Source organism: Hipposideros armiger, unplaced genomic scaffold, assembly GCF_001890085.2.
Source record: "Hipposideros armiger isolate ML-2016 unplaced genomic scaffold, ASM189008v1 scaffold_0, whole genome shotgun sequence".
In the NCBI taxonomy this organism is placed as follows: Eukaryota; Metazoa; Chordata; class Mammalia; order Chiroptera; family Hipposideridae; genus Hipposideros; species Hipposideros armiger.
Genome location: NW_017731350.1, coordinates 7764187 through 7785183, shown reverse-complemented (window position 1 = coordinate 7785183; position 20997 = coordinate 7764187). Strand labels below are relative to the sequence as shown.

Genomic DNA, 20997 nt, shown 5'->3' with positions numbered 1-20997 from the left:
CCTCATCTCTCACTGTTTCCCCCCCCCCCCTCTGCTCCAACTGCATACAGCTGCTTGCGAGTTAATCACGTTCTTGCATGTCTTGATACCGTTCCCCCCCCCCCCAATATAGACACTGCAACTGAATGGCTCCTGTGGGCCCCTGAGTACACTGGCACTTGCCCCAAACACCCCTCTGCTATCAGGCCCGGCCAGCTCCTTTGAAAATACCTGATTCAGATGTTTCCCCCCCCCAGGCTGTTCCTCTAACTCCCCAAGCTGGATTAGTGCCCTTCGTCTGTGTCCGTTCTACTGCCTTGGACATCTATATTATTTAATAATATGTGCCTGTCCTTGCTACAAAACTATGGGCTCTGCAGAGGCCAGGGCTGTGTGCTGGGGCCTCTGGGGCCTGGCCCCTGGCCCGGAAGAGGCCTCGGCGACTGTGCTGAGGAAATGAGATGAGGTGCATGGAGCAAGCAGCATGCTTAGGGCCCAGGGCTCCAGGGGAAGAGCTACCCCAGGGGCTCCTGTCTCTCTTGGGAGCCTTTCCCGGCAGAGCCCGGTGCCACCTTCTTGGCCAGCCTCCTAGGAGAGCTGCAGGTGCCCATACTCACCTCCCTACTGGGAGAGGGGACAGCTCTCAGACCCTGCATCTGAGCTTCGCAGGTGTCACCTTCAGCCTGCCCTCTAGCACAGAGGGGCACAGAGCCGGCTGGAGCTGGGGCAGAAGTGAGCTCCACCCTCTCCCAGTTGTTTGTATCCTCATGACCATGGTTTCCTGCAGGGCAGGTTACCATTATTGACTTTGGCGCCAGCACCCAGGTACTTCGGGGAAGCCACCCTTTCCCATGCCTGGGAATAGCCTCAGGGCTTGCTAGGGCTGCGCTGGCCTGGGAGAGCCTCCCCTGCTTCCTGTCCAGGTGGTCCTTTGCGACCAGAACAGGGGAGGCGGGACGCAGCCATGGTCCAGGGGAGTGCCATGGGCTTCTGGGTGACACAGACCTGGGTTTGCATGTCCGCATGGCCACTCAATAGCTGTATGAAGTAATGGCTTAGGGCCTCTATTTCCACATCTGTAAAATGGGGTGGTAATACCTGCCTCTCAGGGCTTTTGTGAACATAAGAGTAACAGCCACTATTCATGGATGGCTTGCAAAGTGCCCACCACTATATGCAGGATTTGTGATGCAGTCGACTCACAATCTCATGTAGTCCCCCCTCGGCCCTAGGAGATAAGAGCTGTTAACTCCATTTCACAGATGAGAACACTGAGGTTCTGCGGAGGCTACAGTCACACAGCAAGTAAAGTGGGGTCTAACGCCAAAGTTCCTGCCCCTGCCACTATGCTGTCCCTAAAATCAGGGGTAGGTGTATGTAGGGCCTGGCACATTCTAGGCAGGTACTAGATGGTGGCTATTATTAGTAATTACCCAAAATCCTGCTGTCCAACAAGTATCAAGAGATGACATTTTTTCAAATTCCTTTCACAGTCTGCCCCCTTTCCCATTCATTTTGACCTTAGTGTAACTTTGAATATTCACGAATTCCACTTCATGGATATTCCAAAAGCAGCACCTGTGTGCCAGATCCTCTGCTCCGCGCAGAGGAGGAGTGTGACCCAGAAGCCTGGGGACCCTGGTTCCTCTTCAGCTGTGTCCTCAGCCCGCCCCTCCCCCACACCTCTCAACATGCGTGCTCAGGCCCGGTGCGCCCCTATTTCCCTTTTAGGGGACTCTGGATCGCTTCAGCCTAATGCTGACTGATGTGGGTCAATCGGCAACTATGTGATGAAATACTGGAATTTCTGAGACGTTTTCATGGTTTACGGGACCATAATATTTGAAGTGGGGACCTGGGAACCGTCCTTGACACCTCCCTCCTCCTTGTCACCCCCCCACCCCCACCCCACCATGCCCCACACAGTCAAGAGAGGAGGGGCCCAAACTACCAGGCAGGTGGCACAAGAAGAGGCTCATGCCCAACTAGGTGGCTTATCAATATGAAGCCTATGTCACAACTTTTGGGGACAGCAGTGGCCAATGTTTTTTTTACACTAACCCAAAAGTACCTTGGACTATTACACAAAACACCAACCCACTGGCAGATCCTGTCCGTCTTCCTTCCTGAATGTCTTCTCTGGCTCCCTTCCCCAAGGCCAAGGCCGCTGCTTGGCCAGGCCATGCACCTCTCACAGGGACCCCTACTATTCGTTTCACACTGCAGCCACAGGCCTATTTTGGAGACCAAAGCCACTCCCTCAAAATCATTAGCACACAAGGCACCCATGCCAATCCATGAGCAAAAGGCAAAAGGCCTATTAGGAAAACGGACTCTAACACACGCAAAACAGCTCCCCTATGAAAAAAGAAATACACATGGCACGAACACGAAAATCTTCCTCACCTCACTGGCATTAAATAAATAAATATCAAAGCAACCATGTGATGCCATCTCTATCCCCCAAACAGAACCGTGTGGTGATAACGTGTGGTGACCAAGGTGAGGGGTGGGCTCTGGGACTTCCGCACGCAGTGTGCGTCGTATGGTGACAGGTGTGGCCAACTGGTGAACCTCTTAGACGGTGGTCGTAAAGAACATCCCCCTTGCCGCCGAGCCCACTGACAGCAAGGTGCCCCAGGGCTGACTCAGTCGCTGTGTCTGCTGCATGAGATGATGCTGTGTGACGGGTACGTGGGAGCTTCACGTCAGCATGTGGACAGTAGCAAAAGCGTGGAAACGAGGTGTCCACCCGGAGGGAAGAGCCGAGTCAGTCGCCTTTATCTGTAAGACTAAATGCTCCACAGACATTAAGAGGAATGGGGTGGGACTGACGACACTTGTTGAAATGAAACTGGAAAGGGAGCTGCCATCCCTTTGGCGTAGCTCTTTAAAAGCACAGACTTATCCTCACACGTATATGCATGGAAAAAATGTCTGGACCCACACAAGGAAGGCCTGTGAAATGGAATTGCCTTTGGCGAGAGAGACAGGTGGTGGGGCGGGGAGGCTTTCTTTCTCTTTTCATTGTGACTTTTCTGTTCTGCTTGGATTTTTCATCATGTGCCCCGAGTATTGTAAGTTTTAACATGTCATCAGGGACTATCTGGGTGGTGGGAGTTGAGGCCAGTTTCCTTTTCTTCTCTATGCTTTTCTATATCAAGAAGAATAAAAATCAATGTGTTTAAATGTTGCAAAACAAACAAAAACTTTCGCTGCCTGGGGGTAAAGTCCACGTTCCTGAACTTGCGCTGAGAGGTGCTGTGACGCCAGCGGCTGGCTCCCCTCCGGTGTCCTGACTCCTAAGGTCTCCACCACAGCTGACCCCACCTGCCTTCCACACCCCACACTCTCTTGCCTCTGGGCCTTTGCTGGTCCGTGCTGTTACATTTACCTGGAATACTCTGTCTGCCCCCTCTGGTCACCCCTTAACTACCTCACTCATCCTTCAGCCAGGTGCCAGCCCAGTCCTCCCCACAGTGGCCATCCTGTCCTGCCTGGCTGGCGCCCTGGCCAATGCTACTAGAAGCCATTAATGGCCTTTCCAGTGGTCAGCCTTGAAGGTGAGGACAGGGCCTGGTCACGGACAGCATCCAGGGCCTAGTGTTGTGCCTGGCAGAGTCAGCTGCAAAAACGTTTGCTGACTGAACTGACAGGTTCCTGAACTAAAGGAACCAACAGCTGGCACCCCAGGCTCACCCCCAAAGCAGCCCTGTGTGCAGGGTGGGGTTGCTGGGCCTGGCCCCAGACGGTGGGCCCCGGGCCTGCGGAGGCAATCTGGAGGGGCAGACAAAGCAACACGGCCACACCGCCCGCTCGGTTCCAAGGTGGCTTTCATTTCCTCTTCAGCGGGTGCCAAGGCCCTGAACAAATATTTTCCTGGAGTGAAGGAGCGGCTTAGCTCCCCGTCTGAAGTGCTGGAAACACCCCTGGGTCCGGCAGGTTCCAGGAACCAGAGGAAGAACGGGGTTTGTCTGCAGCTGGGGGAGGAGGGGTCAGTCATTAGGGCTGCCCCCTGGGCAGTGCCCACCCTCCTGGCCGGCTGGGGAGAGGGCCTGCTCCTCTGGCCTGTCAGGCCTGGGAAGCAGCCGGCTTGCTCTGCACAGCACGCAGCATGCAAGGCTTTTGCCCTGGGCCCCTCTGCCCATAAATTAGAATCCTCTGGGATCTTGAAGAAAACATAGGCCATGTGGGCCGCCATCATTTTTGCTGAAAAAGCTACAGTGGGGTTTAAAGGAACTAATTAGAATCTCAGAAGCCCTTTTATGAGCTCCCCCCCTTACCTTTCTTATTGCAGAATAATGTACAGAGTACACGCATTTTAAGTGTATAACTTGATGATTTATTTACATATACATACACCCTGTAATCACCACCTATATCAAACCAGAGAACACTCCAGAGAGCCCTTCAGAGGAGGTTCCTTTGAGTCCCTACCTAGTCAATACCACACCCCCAGCAGAGGTGCCCCTGGCTTCTGGTGCCGATTCGTTTCAGCCGTGCCTGAACTTTATGTTTGAAGTATGGGTTGTTTTGTGTCTGCTTTTTGCATTTAATATAGTGCCTGTGGTTTTCATCTGTGTGGTATGTTTAGCAGTCGTTTGTCCTTTTTTTTAATTGCAGAGTAGTATTCCATTGTGTGAATGTACCACGATTTATTTATCCATTCTCCTGTGGATGGGCCTTTGGGCTGTTTCCACGGTTGGGCTGTGACAAATGACGCGGCAGCGAACACCCTGACACACGCCGTCCAGCGGACACTAGCTGGCCCTCCCTCTGCTTGGATCAACGGGCAGGCAGATGTCTAGCTTGCTGCAGCAGATAACTGCCACACAAGTGTCCAAAGCGCTGATATCAATTGGCATGCCTTCTAACCACACAAGCGAGTTCCTGCTGTACCACTCGCCCTCCAGCAATTGCCCTTCCCTAATGTCAGCCTTCCCGGTGGGTGTGTGGTGGTGTCTTGCACCATTTAGAAGCTTCTAAAGGCTGCCTGACTTTCAGAGCAGGAGAGCAGTACCAGGTGGCCACAATGAGCGTCCCAGAGGCAGAGTCTCCCAGATTTGCAGCGAGCCCATGCCTCATGCTGGGTCGTAACAAAGCGGCTGCGCTCAGAAAGCACCCAAGGGAGCAGGAAGCCAGTGTGGAAACAGACACCTGCGATGACATGGTGAGAGGTGCCAAGGAGTGACCCAGAGGTTGTAAAGGCACAGAGGACTCAGTGCCTCACCCTAGAGAAGCTTGGAGTCCAGCCTCAAAGCTGAGCAGCTATGGGGTATAGCACTGCTGAGGACCTGACTTGGGGACCAGTCACACTCGCTCACAACCACACACTCTGAGTAGGTGCAAAGCTGGCGTGGCCCAAGGATAGGCCCTGGGTGGGGGTGCAGCGGTGCTGGGGAGCGGGAGGAAGAGAGAAAGCCAGGCAGGGCTGTGCCCACGCCAGGCAGAGCTAGCAGAGCCCCAAGCCCCTGCAGGTTCACAGGCCAGGGCCCTCCGTCAGCTCTGGCTCACGCAGCTCCAGGAACCTGGAGATCGCCTCCGCCCGCCTTTCTCTTCTGCCAGGCTCGAGAGTTGGGGGGCTGGGGTACAGGATGGGGTTGACTGGACAGAAGTAGACAGGGCGCGTCCTCAGTAGCAGCATGGCCTGCTCTCTGCAGAGCAGTCCCCTGCAGACCCATTTAAAAGAAGCCTTCTCTCCCACATGCTGCTGTGGGGCCCCCCTACCATCACTGCCAAACCTGATAGGAGGCATGAGACACCCCCTCACCCTCACCCCTCGAGGCCCAGCTCTGGGACTACTGTCCTTCCGGCTCCACCCTTGACCGCCAGCTCAGAGGACAGCCTCACCACGCGCCTTACCCCTCCGGCTCCACTTGAGGTGTACCTGTGGGAAGGCGAGGTGCTGCACAGACCGGGACACGCCTCACAGGTCCTGCCAGCTTTACCTCTTAACAGGTCCTCAAGCCCGCTGCTCCTCCCCACCCCTCACCATGCGGGCTCTGGACTGTCGTTGGGCCTCCGTTCCCCATCCCAGCTTACGGCCTGAGGCTCCAGGCTCTCCAGGGGCCCTCAGAGAGGTTACAGACAGAGGGACCAGCCACTCTCATCACATTCAGCCTCATCTCTTTCCACACCTGCTTTTAGTTCACATCCCTCCTGAAGCCTCAGGTCCCTCTTTTTGCCAAAGCTGCACCTTCTGCCTGGAATGCCTACTCCCCCGCGTCTGAGAGGCTGATTTGAATCTGTCCTTCAAGACCCAGTTCAAGCACCATCCCTGGGCACCTCCCCGACCCAGATGTCAGCCCTTGTCCCCCCACCAGCCCACACGAAGCACTGTCATTGAAACTGCACTCACCTGTCTTAACTCTCCCGGACGGCGGCCTCCCTGAGAGTGGGGCCGGGCGTCTTTGTTCTGGATATGAAAACAGTGCTATCCGGAGCAAAGCCCAACAGGCAAGCAAGGCAGAAAGTGCAATTTAAAGCAGAAGCTGGCGGCAAATTAAGAAGCAACACAATCAAAGATGGCTCATTCATGTAGAAAATAATTTGAATGAAGTCTTAATGGAACGTTCAGTGAGTCCCCCATCCCCATACGATGCATGGCACACACAGGCCATATGGGCATGATCCAAAGGTGAGGGGGAATGATGTCATCACGCTCAGCTGCTCAGGCCCAGGCATGGGGGGTCTTGGGGAAGCAGAAAAGAGGGAGCAGAAGGGGTCAAGGTCACGGGAAGTGGGGCAGCAAGCTGAGAACTGAGGAGAGTTGGGCAGAGACATCCCTTGAGGCCAAAGTGCCTGAGGGACTTGAAGATGTTGTTTAAACTCCTTCATGTTTCAGCTCCTTCACTGTTAGTCTCTAACTCAGGAAAGCCTGTTTTATGGTACCCCCCCCCCATCCTGGCAGTGCCCTGGGGCAACAGAGCAAGAGGAGAAAGTGGTGGGCCAGGGGGTGCAGTTTAACCTTTTGGGATATGACAAGAGCAGGTGACCCAGAAGGCTGGGACCTCAGAAGCTTGCAGGTGGAGGGGACATCCTCCCCACTCCTAGTGCCACTTTCAGTGTGTGCCCAGCCCATTGTGGGCTCAGGGGCCAGGCTGCCCGCGTCCAAATCCCGGCTGCACTGTTCACTGGCGTGCTATCTTGGGCAAGGTGCTTCCTCTCTGTCATACATGTTTTGTCTGTAAAGTGGGGGGTCATTAACAGCCGTGCTGTCTCATCCCGGTTGTCAGCAGTGAGCGAAATAATCCAGGTGTGCTGTCTAGCAGTGTCCAGCCGAGAGTAGGCTAAATGAAAGCATTACTATCCAGGTAGCCTTTTCTGCAACTGGGCAGCTCAGGGACTTGCAGGAAATAGGCACGTGGTGCTTTCAGTGTTTGTTGAATGAATTACCGACCTGAAGATGTTGTCTCAGCCTCCGAACGCTTTAAGCACAATGTGTCAGGGACAGCCGCATTCTCCTCTGCAAAGCCACTTGGGGCCACAGTCCCTGCCCCACCAGCAGGTGCAGGGCCAGGAAGGAATGGTGCCCCGCTCCGTGTCCCTAGGACGCACCTGGGGTCTGGCTTCAGGGGCTGGCCTGCACCCAGGCCCAGGCTTCACGTCAGGTACTAAGGGCCCCAGCCATGGAGGACCAGCTGATGGGGGGAGCAGGGTGGTCTGCAGCTTATATGAGATTCTGAGTAAGGGGAGGGCAGCTAGATGCCCTGAGAATACTGGGGCTCCTGTGGTGCACAGCTCTTTTTAACCCCCCCAAATTTCCACTGCAGTTTGTCCCTAATGTGCAATTTTTTTAGACCTTTGGCACTGAGACCGTTGGCTAGTGAGTTCTCAGAAGTCTCGCAACAATGAGGACTCAGAAGAGCTAGCAAACTTGAGTCAGTAGGGAGCCTCGTCTCTGAGGAAGGGAATGATCTAGGACAGTGAGGAGGGGCTGGGCAGAAGAGGGTAAAACAGAGAGCCCTGGGGGGACGGCAGGGATGAGGGCTGACACAGGGCCAGGGGGAGGAGGGCAGAGGTGGGCACAGCTCCCCTTACAGCGGAGGGACCCGTGCCCTTCCACTATCCTTCACCAAACCACTGCCCAGCCAGAGCCAGGCTGTGACAGGGGAGGACATCACCAGGCCAAGAAGAGACTCAACCACCACCACGGCCTGGAATGACAAGTACCGTTTATTAGCATCACATGAATGGGCCCAGCCACAGGCTCGGCGCCACCAAAGACCAGCAGACATGAGCATGGTCACAGACCCCTTCCCCATCCCCAAGTCTTGTCCAGTCATCCACTCTGGGCAGAAGGTCCCAATGTTGAACACAGGGCACAGGTTCCCTTTGTTGGGCGGTGCGTCTCTCTGAGTCACAGATGCCCCCCCCACACACACACACTTGGAGCAGCCAACACAGCAGCTGGAACGTTGTCAACTTAAATAAGCAAGTACAGGAGTTCCGAGAAGCCCCGGGCTGGGGCCTCTGGTCCTAGCAAAGGTGTGAGAGGAGGCCTGTCCAAGGTGTCTGAGAGGCAGGCCTTGGCTCCAGGCCTCAGTGGGGCCAGCGGCCTCAGGTCAAGCCATGCTGGGGCTGTCACAGTTTCTTTAACCATTTAGGAGACGGTGCTTGGAGCTTGGCAACACATACATTTACATCAGGCCTTACATAACCATAGCTGAACCTACTGACCTCCAGAAGAATTTTAGCAAAGACGAAAAAAACCAAACACACCAGAGGGACTCCAGGCCCAGAATCCCTCCCCGCGGGAAAGACGAAAGCGCAGAGCTTTTAGCGTTGGTGTGTAGTGTTTAGTGTTTATTGTTGGTGTTCGGAGGAAAGGCTGGTCACATCCACATGACCAGCTCAGAGAGAAGCAAAGGCAGCAGAGTTCACATGGCTACTTTATATTAAAGTTTATTACATTTGGAAAATCTACTGTACAGGGAAAAACCCATTGGATTAAGTAGTGTTTTGCCAAAAGCAAAAGACTATCACTCTTTGGAACATTCCTGATTCCAGCCCAAGGCAGGGCCACAGGAGCTAATCAAAGATGAACCTGGTCCTCTGGAGCAGCTCAGTGCCAGGTACGCCCAAGACCCTTCTCGTCACCTTCCAGGAGAAAAGCGTCCCCCGAGACGGTGTCAAAGGAAGGGCTCGGTCTGCGGGCCACTCTTTGGGCCCACTGCCATCGCCCCCGCCCCGCAGTCCTCTCTGTCCCCAGCCTGAGGTGCCAGGATTCAACTCTCACATGGGCTCCTTAACATCACAGCAGTCCAGGCCACAGCCGTGGCCCCAAGTTCATGGCCACAGGCATGACTGCTCAGAAGAAGTGACTGCCCGTGGCAGCCAGGATCAGTCAGCCCACCAACGGGGCCACACAACAGACACTCCATACCCTGTTGCACACGTGAGCGACAAACTCAAGAGACAACACATTAGCTAGGCCTCTAGGTTGGCGTCCGGATTTGGTTCTCCTAGTTAAAAAACACAACAATACAAAAACAAAAGTCGTCTTAACCCTGATGCTGTCTCCTGACCGTAGATTAGGGAAGCCAAGATGGGGGGATAACCACGTCAACTTACTTAACTTACCTCAAAAGGAATAATGTCTGCTGGGCTATGAACAAAGAAACTAAAAGAACATGTGCAAAACCAAGTTGATATCTAAATGAGACCTCCCCACAAAACAAAGTGAATTCGGATGGAGCCCTGAACGCCTCTCCCAGCCACTCCACGGTAAACACCCCCCAGACTGTCGGTCTCTACCAGTAAGTGCTACGGATATGTCAGCCCTCAGCGCCTGCATCTCCTGCCACAGGGCCATCCAGGTCCAAAGCAGTGGGGTCCCTTTTCTCTCTCGCCTGGGGAGGGGCTGTCCCAGGTCGGAGAAACTGAGTCAGAACGGTGAGATGCCAGGTGCTGGCTGTGGTGACAAGGTCAGATGCAGAAAGCCCGCGGGCCCCAGTCTCCAGGCAGAAGTCAGAGAAGCAGAGGAGAGACCCCAGCGTGCCCCAGAACTCCGCAGGGAGCGGGCTGGAGGGGCTGGGAGCGCTGGGGAGGTGGCACGGTGGCAAGGGAGGCAGGGCCTGCAGTTCTTCACGGAAGAGGCAAGTGGGGGCCTAGCGAGTGGCAAGGGGCGGGGGAGGACCGCTCCCGTCAGGCGTAGAACTCTTCCTGTTTGCTCGGCTTCTGGTAGGCCCCCCCGTTGGCTTGTTTGGGCTCCTCCAAGGAGTAGCTGCCTTCGTCTTTCTTCTTCATCCGGTACAGCATGAAGCCCACCAGGCACACGGCAAAGATGAGCCCCACGAGGCCTCCGGCAATGACCCCTGCGCGGGCAGACGGAGGCCAGCTCAGCTCGGCTATGCCCGCGGCTGAGCAGCAGCCCCTCCCCACTGGGCAGCCCCAGAAGTAGCCTTGACTGCGGTCAGCCCCACACCAGGGCTAAGGACAGCACCCCCACCCACCCCCAGAGCAGTTTTCCTCCCTCCCCACCCACCTGAGAGAAAACTCACCTCCCAGCACTTCCTTCCTGTCCAGGAGACCCTGCGAGGCCCCGGTAGCCCCGCGGTCCACTGGGGACTCGTTCCGCTGGTCCAGTTCCACAGCAGTCTTAGGTGTGTTCTCCCCGGGCACTTCAAAGGTAAAGTCCTATGGGAGGGCAGGGACAGGTCAGGCTGGGGCTGGCCACCGCCAGCAGCAGCTCCCAGGTCCATTTCCAAACCCGGAAGCAGCTCAGGCCTCCCCGGTCACAGCCGCCACCAGCTCAGACACAGCCAGACAGGCCCCTGGACCCCAAAGCCAGGCCCCACATCACACAGACCCCGGCTGGACTGTGGCAGAGATATCATGCCGAGTAATATAAAGCCCACGTTTTTATGTGAAAATCAATAGGCTCATTTAGCGGAAAGCACAATTACCATGCCACTGTCAGATACATTGAGACTTGGTAGAACTTTTACACTTGCAGCAGGGACCTTGCCCAAGTTTGGGAAGCCCTCTTTTGAGCGATCTTGAAGGACTTTTTTGCTCTGGTCTCATATTTAGCCCGTCCCACCCTGGACTCAGTCCTGGGGGCCGGGAATGTGGGGCCTCAGGACCCTGTCCTGTTTTCACGGTGAGGAAAATGATGTGTTCACAGGGCACAGCGTGCTGAGTGTGCCAGGAGACCAACCTGTGCCCCCCCTGCCCCGAAGGCTCTGTGCTCAACCAGGCACAAGGGGCCACCTCACCCACTGGCCACCCAACATCCCAGGAAACAGAGGACTACAGTGGGCAGACACTCACCTGCTCCCCAGAGCCCTCTCCTGCTGGGATGTGGGTGACAGCTCCATCCTCAGCAGCCTTCTCGGTGGCAGAAGGATCTCTGTCCTCCACGCTGGGAAGGCGAGGGTCAAGATGGCCGGGTCCTGTGGGCGCTGAGGTCTCGTGGCGGTCCGGCTGCATGGCCCTGTGGGAGGTGGCAGGCGCCTGGGCAGTGGTGGCTCTTGCTGTGGATGCCCGGTGAGTGGTTGGGTGCGGTGTGGTCTCACTGGGTGGAAGGGTTGTCTCCTTCTGCAGGCTGGTAAAGCCAGGCTCCGCCTTTGCCAGGAGCACCGCCTCTCTCTCCTCAGGCCCTTCTCCAGCCGGCAGGATGGAGGTGGAGACAGCGACGGTCTCAGTGCTGGTGGGCTCTAGAGCTGTGGGCACGACTGTCAGGAGCCCCATGTCCTTCCAGGTGGTGGGGGTCTGCTGCGACAAGGTGATATCTTGCAGAGCACCTGCAAGGCCAGAAGCAGAGCGTGTTGGGGCGGGAGAGACCTCAGAGCATGCAGACCAGCCAAGCTCAGATGTGAGGATGGCTTGGGTGAGGACCCACGGCTCCGGTTCCCAGGCCAGCATAGCAAACTCGTCCTCCCATGAGAAGCTCTGTCCCCCAGGGTAGAGCCAGCTGAGGCTCAACTTGACTTTGGAAAATGGACAAGAGTTGCCTTTGTATGGGACAGCCCGGTCTCTGGGGCCATGAGACACCAAGGCCACCTGGGAAGAAACCTTTCCTGTAACTGCTGAAGCCTGCTCCCTGGGTGGGGGCATCCCCGGGGGGCCCGGATGCCTTATCCCCAGTCACACACCTCTCTGGCCCCCTCCCGGCTTCCCCTGCTCTCTCCCCAGAAAGGTCCAGGCCCCCAAGAACAGAGGCCTATGTCCTGCCTTCCAGCTCCTGGGCCCCTGCCTTGGCCTCTTTCCCCATTGATGGCCTCAGCCCTCTTCTAAGGTCTAGTTCAAAATCACCTCCTCTGGAAGGCCTCCCTGACCACCTCTAGCTAGGGACTTCGCTTCCCTGGGAAAAGGGAAAATGGCGAAGATAAGGAAACATAAAAATACACACTCCACCAGGCTCTGTGCTACCTTACAGTTCCCAACAACCTTATGAAGTCAAGATATCGTTCCCATTTTACAGATGAGGAAGTAGAGGCTGGAGAAGTCCTAGGCTGCCCAGTGAGTCAAGAGGAGAGTAGCAGCCCATGGTCTGGAGCAGGCAGCCTCTGGGGCCTCCTGGAACCCACAGCAGTCATCCCCACACACAAGCGCTTTCTCCTCCTCACAGGGCGGACCCCATCCTCTTCCCCGGCACAACTCTTTGGGCTCATCCAGGGAGCTGCCTGACCGCCAGCCCCAGCCCACTGCCTATTGCCATCTTGGGGAGGGGTCCTCATGCCAGCTCACCTGCCCCTGAGCCGGAGAAGTTGTCAGAGTCATCCCCAGAGCCATCCTGATCTTCGGGGGGCACATTTGTGGCCACAATTTGCTGGGAAAAGATCAGAAAATCGTATAAGTGAAGGCTTGGCCAGGGTCCTGCAATTCCAGGGTCCCCGTCCTAGACAGCTGAGTAAATGCTCATCTGTCCCCCCCCCCCCCCCCCATATACACAGCACAGGAAGCAAGCCCTTGCAGGTGGCCCAGGACCCTCAGTTCTGGGCAGTCCTTCGGTCTTCTACACACCTCCTAATGCTGATGACAAAGCCCTGTGTCAGGTGCTGGGGTTGCAGAAACCCACGAGAGGGGACAGGGACCTTGCCCCAGACACCATTACTAGGAACACAGACGATGGCTCCCATGGGACCCCATCAGCCCACCCTACACAGCGAGTCAGGTTTTGGGGTTACTGGCCAGGGAGCTTAGGGGTCCAAGATGGGTTTTCAAGAGCCCCCACAAACAATGTCAGTGCCCTGGCCCCAGAAAGGCAGCCTCCAGGAGTGCTGGGCACCAGGGTCTCGATACCCAGGGCTCTGCGGGTGGGGGGCGGGGACGGGCATGGACTGAGTTGTCTGCGCTGAGGCAGGTCTGGCCACGATGCTCCTTCCCACACCCGGCCCGTTTTCTCATCCGTAGGAAGGACTGGGGTGCTCATCAGGCTGGCGACAGATGGGGCTAATCCAAGTGGGGCCTTGCACTAAGGAGGCGCTGACAAACGGGATATGGGCCCAGGACAGGCCCTGTGTGCAAACAGCCACCCCAGGAATGCTGCCTGCCTGGCCCCGAGGCTTCAGGTGCCCGAGTTCCTGGGGCAGGGGCTGCATTGGCAAGACACACCACACACAATTGGGTGGGCCTGTGCAGAAACGCTGGCGCTAGGGCAGCAGGTGGGGAGGAGAGGAACCAGCAGCAGGTGGCAGAAAGGGTAGCTATGAGTGACCCAAACAGCCCTGTAACACAGTCCAACTTGAGAGGGCCTCAAGGTCATGGGCCAGAACCAAAAAAACATGAATAGAGAAGTGGGACAGCGTAGGCCAGAGCCCACCGTCTTTAGAGAGCCCCCGGCTTCTGCCACTTACTAGCTGAATGGCCCTGGGGACATCACTAACCCTCCTACGGCCTCAGTCTCCCCATCTGTGAAATGGGGCAATAGTATCGTCTACATTCCAGGATTGCTGCAAAAATTCAGTGAGTTCATCCACACGAAGAACCTAACAGAGTCCGGCCCACAGTAAGCACCCCACCAACAGTGGGGGCTGCCGGAACTCAGGGAACAAGAGCTGCTCCACATGGAGAGGGGAATTTTGGGGCCTGTCTGGGAGGAGGTAGAATGGAGGTGGGGACGGTTTCAGAAGAAGAGGGGGCAAGAGGGAGCCGGTGTGCAGGAGGCTCTGTGCATGCTTGTCAGGAGGCAGGTCCCACCCAACGCTGGGCTTTAGGGAACTGGGCCTCCTCAGCCCAAGAAGCCTCACCAGGTCCTGGCCACAGGCCACAGGGTCTCGCTCTTGCATGGAGCAGAAGAGGGAGAGATAAGCCCTCTGGCCTCCAGAGGTTGCCTGGGGCAGATCTGGACCAGGTGGGGGCTTCACACCCACAGCCTAGGTGAGAGGGAAGCTTCAGACACGTGTAGAAACTGAGAGGCTAGAAATACTACTGAGCTTCCTTTGAAAGTACACAATTCTAACTGTACCTTCCCCCAACCCCTTCCCGCAAAACCCAATAAAAGGGTTTTGGCCCCAGAAGGCCCATCTACAATGAATAGTCACAGTCCCTGACCTCCACCAGCACCTGAGGCCACATCCTGTCTCTACCATCCCCAGTGGTGCTTCCAATACCTGTCCTGCCACCACAGAACTTCAAGGGGGGGGGGGAGCCTCCCCAAACCCACCCTCCCACTCAGTAACAAAGACTACTGCCTACCAGGCAGGTACAGAGTGGGCAACCCCCACCCACATACTCCCATCCAGGCCCACGGCAACTGCCCCCAACTGGGCAGCTGGGGGGGGGGGACAAGCATTCAGGGGTCCCCACCCACCCACACTCGCCAAGACCCTGCTTCACCTTTGTCCGATGCCTCTGCCCACCCTCACTGTCCCGAGGAGGCCCTGGGCTGAGCAGCCATCCCGACACACCGACTGCCTCCCTTTTTCAGAAAGCTGGACATGGAGCAGGGGTCTGGCCTCTGGTAAGAAGTGCCGACTCTTCCCACAGCAGAAGTCAGAGGCGCGGGTCCAGGCCCTAGGTCACAGGTGAGGGGACTAAGGCCTGCACACAACTCAAAGCCCTGGGGCCCTGTCAGGCTGAGAGGCACCGCCCCAGGCTCCATGCGGAGAACGGAGCACGCCAGGGAGAGCCAGCCTCTCACCTACAGAGAAGCCCCAACAGGTTAGCCGTTTCTCAAGGGCAGGGCCTCGCTCGTGACTAGATAAGACTTTGGATCTGCCCAGTCACTAAAAACAACTTGTTTCCTCAACTCTGCTCAGCTTATCCCTCCATCTTGTTCACCACAACACGGTCTTAAGCAAACACTTTCCCCACTGAAGCCAGCTCCCTGGCCTCAGGGCAAGCTCTGCCCTCTCAGGGCCAGGTCTCCACTGAGGAGATGGGCCACAGTGACCCCCTAACCCCCTCTCTCCACCTCAGCCTCCTGTGATGGCCTCAGCTCCCCGGGGAGGAATCAGCAGAAACCGCTGAGTTTGAACTTGGATGACCAGGTGCCAGCTGGCTCTGGGGTGTGGGGCGAGACTTCCAGTTTCACCCAGCAGTCTGCTGTGCTAAGGAGGAGTCTGCACCCAGCTGCCTCCAAGGCCACATGTGGGGCACTCCTCAGCACTGCCTCTGACCCTGGTCCTTCCAAGAGGCCACCTGCCCCTGGCTCTGGGCTGCTTGGGGACAGGTTGGCCCAGCTTGGAAACTACCTTGAGCGGTCTGGGATGGGAAGGGCAGGCCAGCCCGTACCTTTAATGGGGCCCTTTATCCTCGCCAATCCCAGGAAAATCAGCTTTTCATACAACAAATCAAAACCCTTGTGGTAAAAGTAAGGTCTAAATGTCAACATGTTCCGTTCGCTCAAAGCAAGGGCCAGTTACTCCTTCTCCACCCACAGTACAGACCCTTGGAAGCCCAGGGGCCTCAAAGGACAAAGCCAGGTTTGGCACGGGTAGCGGTTGGAGGTCGTGAGGCAGATGCATGGAGACGGGGACAGGGAGTGCAACGAAGAGTCAGCCCATCTCTGCCTCAGGCACACTGGGCTTTTGGCCACAGCCGGGGGCGCTGCGTGGGGAGGACCGAGAGAGACCTGGCATCAGGGCTCAAAGAGGAGCAGGAAAGAGAGCACGAAAGGGGTGAAGCCTTCTCTGACACTGGAAACACTTTCCATTCCTACGGCTGCCCTGCAGGAAAGCAGGCAGGACTGAGATCGGCATCTCCCACAGTTAAGGATCAGGGGCAGACAGGGTAAGGGACTTGCCCAAGGCCACTGGGCAGTGGCAGCAAGTGTCTGCAGACTTCCCAGCAGCACTTCTCACCTGCCCTTTCTCTCCCTCTCCCCAGCCCCGAAGGACCACCTTCCCTTGCTGGACCATCTGTTTTAAGGGAACCTTGCCTCAAGTTCTTCAACAGGTCCTAGAAAGAATTCCTGTCCCTGCCCCAGAGGCAGAGGGGACGAGGCGCCAGTCCATACTCAAGAGGTGCCGAGGGGATGGCACCGACGGGATGGCACCGACAAGACCAGGTCAGGGCTACCAGGCGCTCAGTCTTCATCATGATGCTGCCAGCCACTCCCAACAGCAGGTCGGGAGCCTGTGGGCGGAAGGCTGGCACAGAAGCTCCAAGAAAGCAGCCTCAAGCCAAGTCCTGCCGGCTCTCGCCCTACACTGGCCAGAAGGAGCGCCACCCCCCTCGGGAACCTCCATCCGAGTCGAGCCCTTGCCCTGGCTGGCTGCGGGGCCCTGGGCTGTGTTTCAGCACCCCTCTAAATCACCTTGGACATGAAAGCTCCTTGGCAGGGTCACAAAGCAGGACACCAAGCGGGCACCTCAGAGAGGTTCAGGTAAGGAGCTTCCGACTACGGCCTGACCACTGCCCCTTGCCCCACCACCCTATCAGCCACAGCCACCAGGTCCATCGACCTGTGGTTTCCAACCCACACACTGAATCACTAACATGTCACCTGCCGCTTGACTCAAGTGAGGGATAAAACAGATCCTTTAAAATGCATTACCGAGTTCATAGGACCGTATTGCTTTTCAACCAGTACACGCTAAAAATACAATACTATGTAAGGAGGTCACAGATTTTGATATTTAACAGGGTCCTCCACTTCAAAACTTGGGGGACCATCATCCAGGGGCTTTGGGGAGAAAAGCAGGTGAGAAATGGTCTGTTTCTGGCCCTGGTGAGCTCTCAGGACAGACACCCAGGCACCCCACTTCGGGGGGATTCCGGAAGGGGGAGCTGCAGAGGCTGTGGCACAGAGGGTCACCCTACAGGGGACACTAGGGCCAGGCCTTGAAACCCCCAGGCAGGCTGAAGAAGACCCCACTCAGCCCGGAGTCACTAACTCTGGCAGTGCTGGGGGCCTCAGGGGCATGGCAGCCTTCGCAGCATCCAGTGGAAAAGAGGGTGTAGGTATCTGGGGGAGCTTCTGAACTTCTAGGGCACCGGACCCCTATTCCCAGCAGCACAAGCAGCAGGAAACAGGAAAGCAAAACGCCCCAGTCCTGACGCTGGGCTTGGCCTCTGTCCTGCCTGCCTGGGACCGAGCCCCTCCCCTTCAGTTCCAGGCTGCTGTCTTCCTCTCAGTCGGCTACACTGATGCTGCGACCTGGCTAAAACCAACAGGCCAGAGCGGGACAGCTGACTCTCTCTGGGGTGGGCCCCACCTGGAAGCCGAGGCAGGGCTGGGCCAGGGAGGGGAGCCGGTTCCTCGGTGCCAGCTTATAGGACCACCTTCCTGTCCAGGGGTGGAAGAGAATGTTGCAAAACACGGAGCCCCACTCCTGAGGCCCACCAAACGCCCAGGTGCCCCGAGGCGCTAGGGTTTGTGACTCTGCCTTCTTTCATCCAGGCGATCACCTGCACCCCCACTTTTAGCCCTGGTTAACATGGTCTAAGTACAGACCGCAAAGGCCAGGCAGGTCAAACCCAAAGTATCTTGGAGCAAGCGTCTGAGAGCCAGGGATGTCAGCGTGGAACGAGCCCTGACCAGGCCGCTGCCCCAGGGTGCGGGCCAGCTCCGTGCTGCCTTGCTCGGTGACCTGGGCAGCTCTCTCTGTCTCTCTCTGGACCCGTTTTCCACTTTGGCTGGAAAATCCTAAACTCCCTTAGGGATCTGACAGCCTAGGTTGGGGTCTAGGAGCAGCGACCCCAATTCCTTATCAGTGAGGCCAGGCTGGTGCGCATGCCAGCGTAGGTGGGAAGGGCAGGGCCTCAGCCCAGGGCCCAGGAAGGCACTACCCTGGGCTCCCTCCTGGTCCCCCAAACCCCGGATATCATGGTGGCGGCACATAAATCACTTCCCCTCCCAGGCCTTCTTTCCTAACTTGGGAGCTGCGAAGCTTAGGCCACTGAGCAGGCCCAGATGTCCGACTGCGGCTTCCAGACCCTGACGTCTCCACCTCTGCCAACACTCCCAGGAGGGAGGGCCCCCCGCCACGCCTCGGGGCAGCATCCGCATTTCCGGCCTGACAGGCACAGTGATTTATCAGCTCAGTGTCTCCCTACGAAAATCAAGTCAAGCTGGGACCTGCAGAGGGGGCGATTGGGACGGACTCAGGGTGGGGGAGGCCTGGGGCCTGGGCAGGTAGGCCAAGAAGGGGCTTCTCCCGCCTTCACCCTGAGAATGTGCTTCCATAAGGGCACCAAACAGACCCCAACCCCCATCAGCACTTCCACTAGGAGGACTGCCTTTTGGGGGACCTCCTGGACACCCACCCCTCTACCTCAGCTGTCCCCGCGCTGCCCCATGTTGTCTGCTTGGGGTACCCCCAAGACGCTAGGGTTGTGTTGAGAGGGGATCCTGGCAGCCAGTGCCAGCCCGGGTGCCCAAACCAGGTCAGAGCTGCCACCAGCACCCCCATACCCACCCGTCCACAGAGCGGGCGCTGACTCCAGCCCGCGAGCCAGGACTTGTCTCAGAGCAGGCCCAGCTGAGGGCTGGGTGTGGGGCCAGGAGCTGGAAGACCAGTTCCTCTGCTTTTCCCCTACCTGCCAGGACCTGGGCCGGGCTGGACAGGATTCCACTCAATGTTGAGCAAGGCCGCCCAGCACAGCCCAGCCGGCCTCTGTGCTTACGGCTGCCCTGGAAGCCAGACATGGAGTAGCTGCGGGGAAAGTAATCAGACCAGGTACTGGGAAAGCCTGGTTATAGCCTGGGCTCTCTGTTCCCGACTTACTGGGTGACCTTGCAAGAGACCTTGCCTCAGGTTGCCCATCTGTATAACAGGGGTTCGGCCAGCTGGTGGCAAAGTCTGTGGCTAGGGAGTCAAGGCCTACCCTGGAGGGGCAGCCAGATGTAGCGGTGGGTCCGCAGGCTGCCGCCTGAGGGGTGGCAGATTACCACAAACATGGTCATCAGCAGTGGGAGGACCCACAATGGCAAGCGAGGGTGGGGAGGAATCCCTGATCACAGGGATTCGGTGTCATTGCTCTCAGCTTCCCTCAGCAGGTTCTGGCCTAGGCAGGATGCTGGAGATGCCCCGAATGAAGGTGACTCTGGGGATGGCAACTGGCCACCTACAGGGGCAGAGGGAGCAGCCAAGGCCTCCAGAGCCATGTTCCCTCCCCAGCCCTGGTTGCCCTAACGAGACAGCCAGGACCAGGAGCTCTGGGTAGGATCCCCCAGTCAGCCCCTCCTGAGGGCCCCTGGAACTGCTGCTCCCCAGCTGATTAGTCCCCAGACTCCACCAGGCTTGGGGGCCTGACACCTCTAGCATATGGGCTTATAGAGACATCCTCCCCCTGCTCTGGCTAAATAAAGCATTCTTAAGTTTCACGGAGGCAGAAACTTGTAGCTTCTGACAAACCTGCAGCCAGCCAGGGCTCCAGCTGTGTGTATATGGAGGGAGGGGCTGCACTGTATCACCCAGACCTCTCCTATCAGTGTCCCTGCAGTCCCTGGAGTAGTCCCTTTAAAGTGAAAATACTTTTAGGAAGACAAAGGGGTGCTTGTCACTCACAGCAGGCATAAATCAGCTCTATATGGGGGAGGGACTAATTCTGGAACTGGAGTACTAGGGGTGAGTAGGAATTATGGGAGACAGGAAAGAATTGCAAAAGGGGTGCTGGCAGATGCCAAAGGCAAAATTTTTAACCTGTGTCAGAATATGGTTGTCAGCCAGCCCCGTGCCCAAGAAAGAAAGACTACGTTCCCTTTGCTCTAGCTTTGAGCCGCAGATGTGCATGGCTTTTCTCCCACATACAGATGAATAATGGGCTAGTTTGGGAACCTGCCTCTAGGATCAAGTACAATTTAGACCAAGTGAGCACTGAGGCTGCTAGAAGCTCAGACAGAGACAGAGGAAGGGCAGTGTCCTTCCAGGGGTCTCATGGGGGTCCCAAGGCAGAATGGAGCTGGTACTTTCCGGCCTGAGTAACAGAAACCAGAATTTTCTGTGAAGGCCGGGTCTGCATAAACTAGCCTTGCTCCCAGGTTACTGGTGGGACCCCAGCTCAAACAGAAGCAAGGCAGCCTGCCCTCCTCCAGCGGCCTCTTGATGGCTGGAAGGTTCACGTAGTCTCAAAGGCCCAGCTGAGCTGCCAGGCCCTGCAGCATCTGCACACAGCCGGTGTAAGGCGGTAGAGAGGAGGGCCAGGTGTTGCAGAGCCTGAAAGGGGGACCGTGGATGCCGTCCCAGTCTTAGCAGCTCAGAGCTACCTCAGAAAGGGGAAGTGGCCACAACACCTTGCCCAGGGCTCAGGAACAGCCAGCCATAGGTGGAAGGAGGAACCTAAGGATCTAACCTGGGCTGGGGGTTACTTGAAAACCAGAAATACCTGAATTAGGCCTTGAGAAAAAATAGTAATCTCGGCTAATATTTATTGAGTACTATGTGCCAGGTACTAGTCTAAGCATGTAACTTGAATTAATTAATCTAATCTTTACAATAACCTTAGATGCTAACGCCATACCCAGCTTACAGATGAGGAAATTGAGGCGAAGGGCACACAGGTCATTTGTCCCAGGGTACACAGACACTGAAGTGCTAGAGAGAGGGTTTGAGGCCAGGCCATCTTTCTTCAGAAGGCATGCTGTTAAGTATCCTGTCACAGTAAAGACCAGGGGGGCGGCGGGGG

The 20997-nt window shown here is 56.8% G+C and overlaps 1 protein-coding gene and 1 long non-coding RNA gene across 2 annotated transcripts in view; both read right to left on the bottom strand.

Moving 5' to 3' along the window:
• LOC109388594 (uncharacterized) overlaps positions 1 to 689 on the bottom strand; it is a 24193-nt gene extending 23504 nt beyond the window's left edge. Inside the window, exon 1 of the long non-coding RNA XR_002125245.1 lies at positions 597 to 689. This is a non-coding gene — a long non-coding RNA (uncharacterized LOC109388594). The remainder of the gene's footprint in view (positions 1 to 596) is intronic.
• A 7444-nt stretch (positions 690 to 8133) lies between these two features.
• SDC1 (syndecan 1) overlaps positions 8134 to 20997 on the bottom strand; it is a 23211-nt gene continuing 10347 nt past the window's right edge. The window contains exons 2-5 of the mRNA XM_019653314.1: positions 12673 to 12754; positions 11254 to 11726; positions 10482 to 10617; positions 8134 to 10295 (exon numbers count right to left, since the gene is read on the bottom strand). Coding sequence (XP_019508859.1) covers positions 10126 to 10295; positions 10482 to 10617; positions 11254 to 11726; positions 12673 to 12754 — 861 coding nt within the window. The 3' untranslated portion in view covers positions 8134 to 10125. The remainder of the gene's footprint in view (positions 10296 to 10481; positions 10618 to 11253; positions 11727 to 12672; positions 12755 to 20997) is intronic.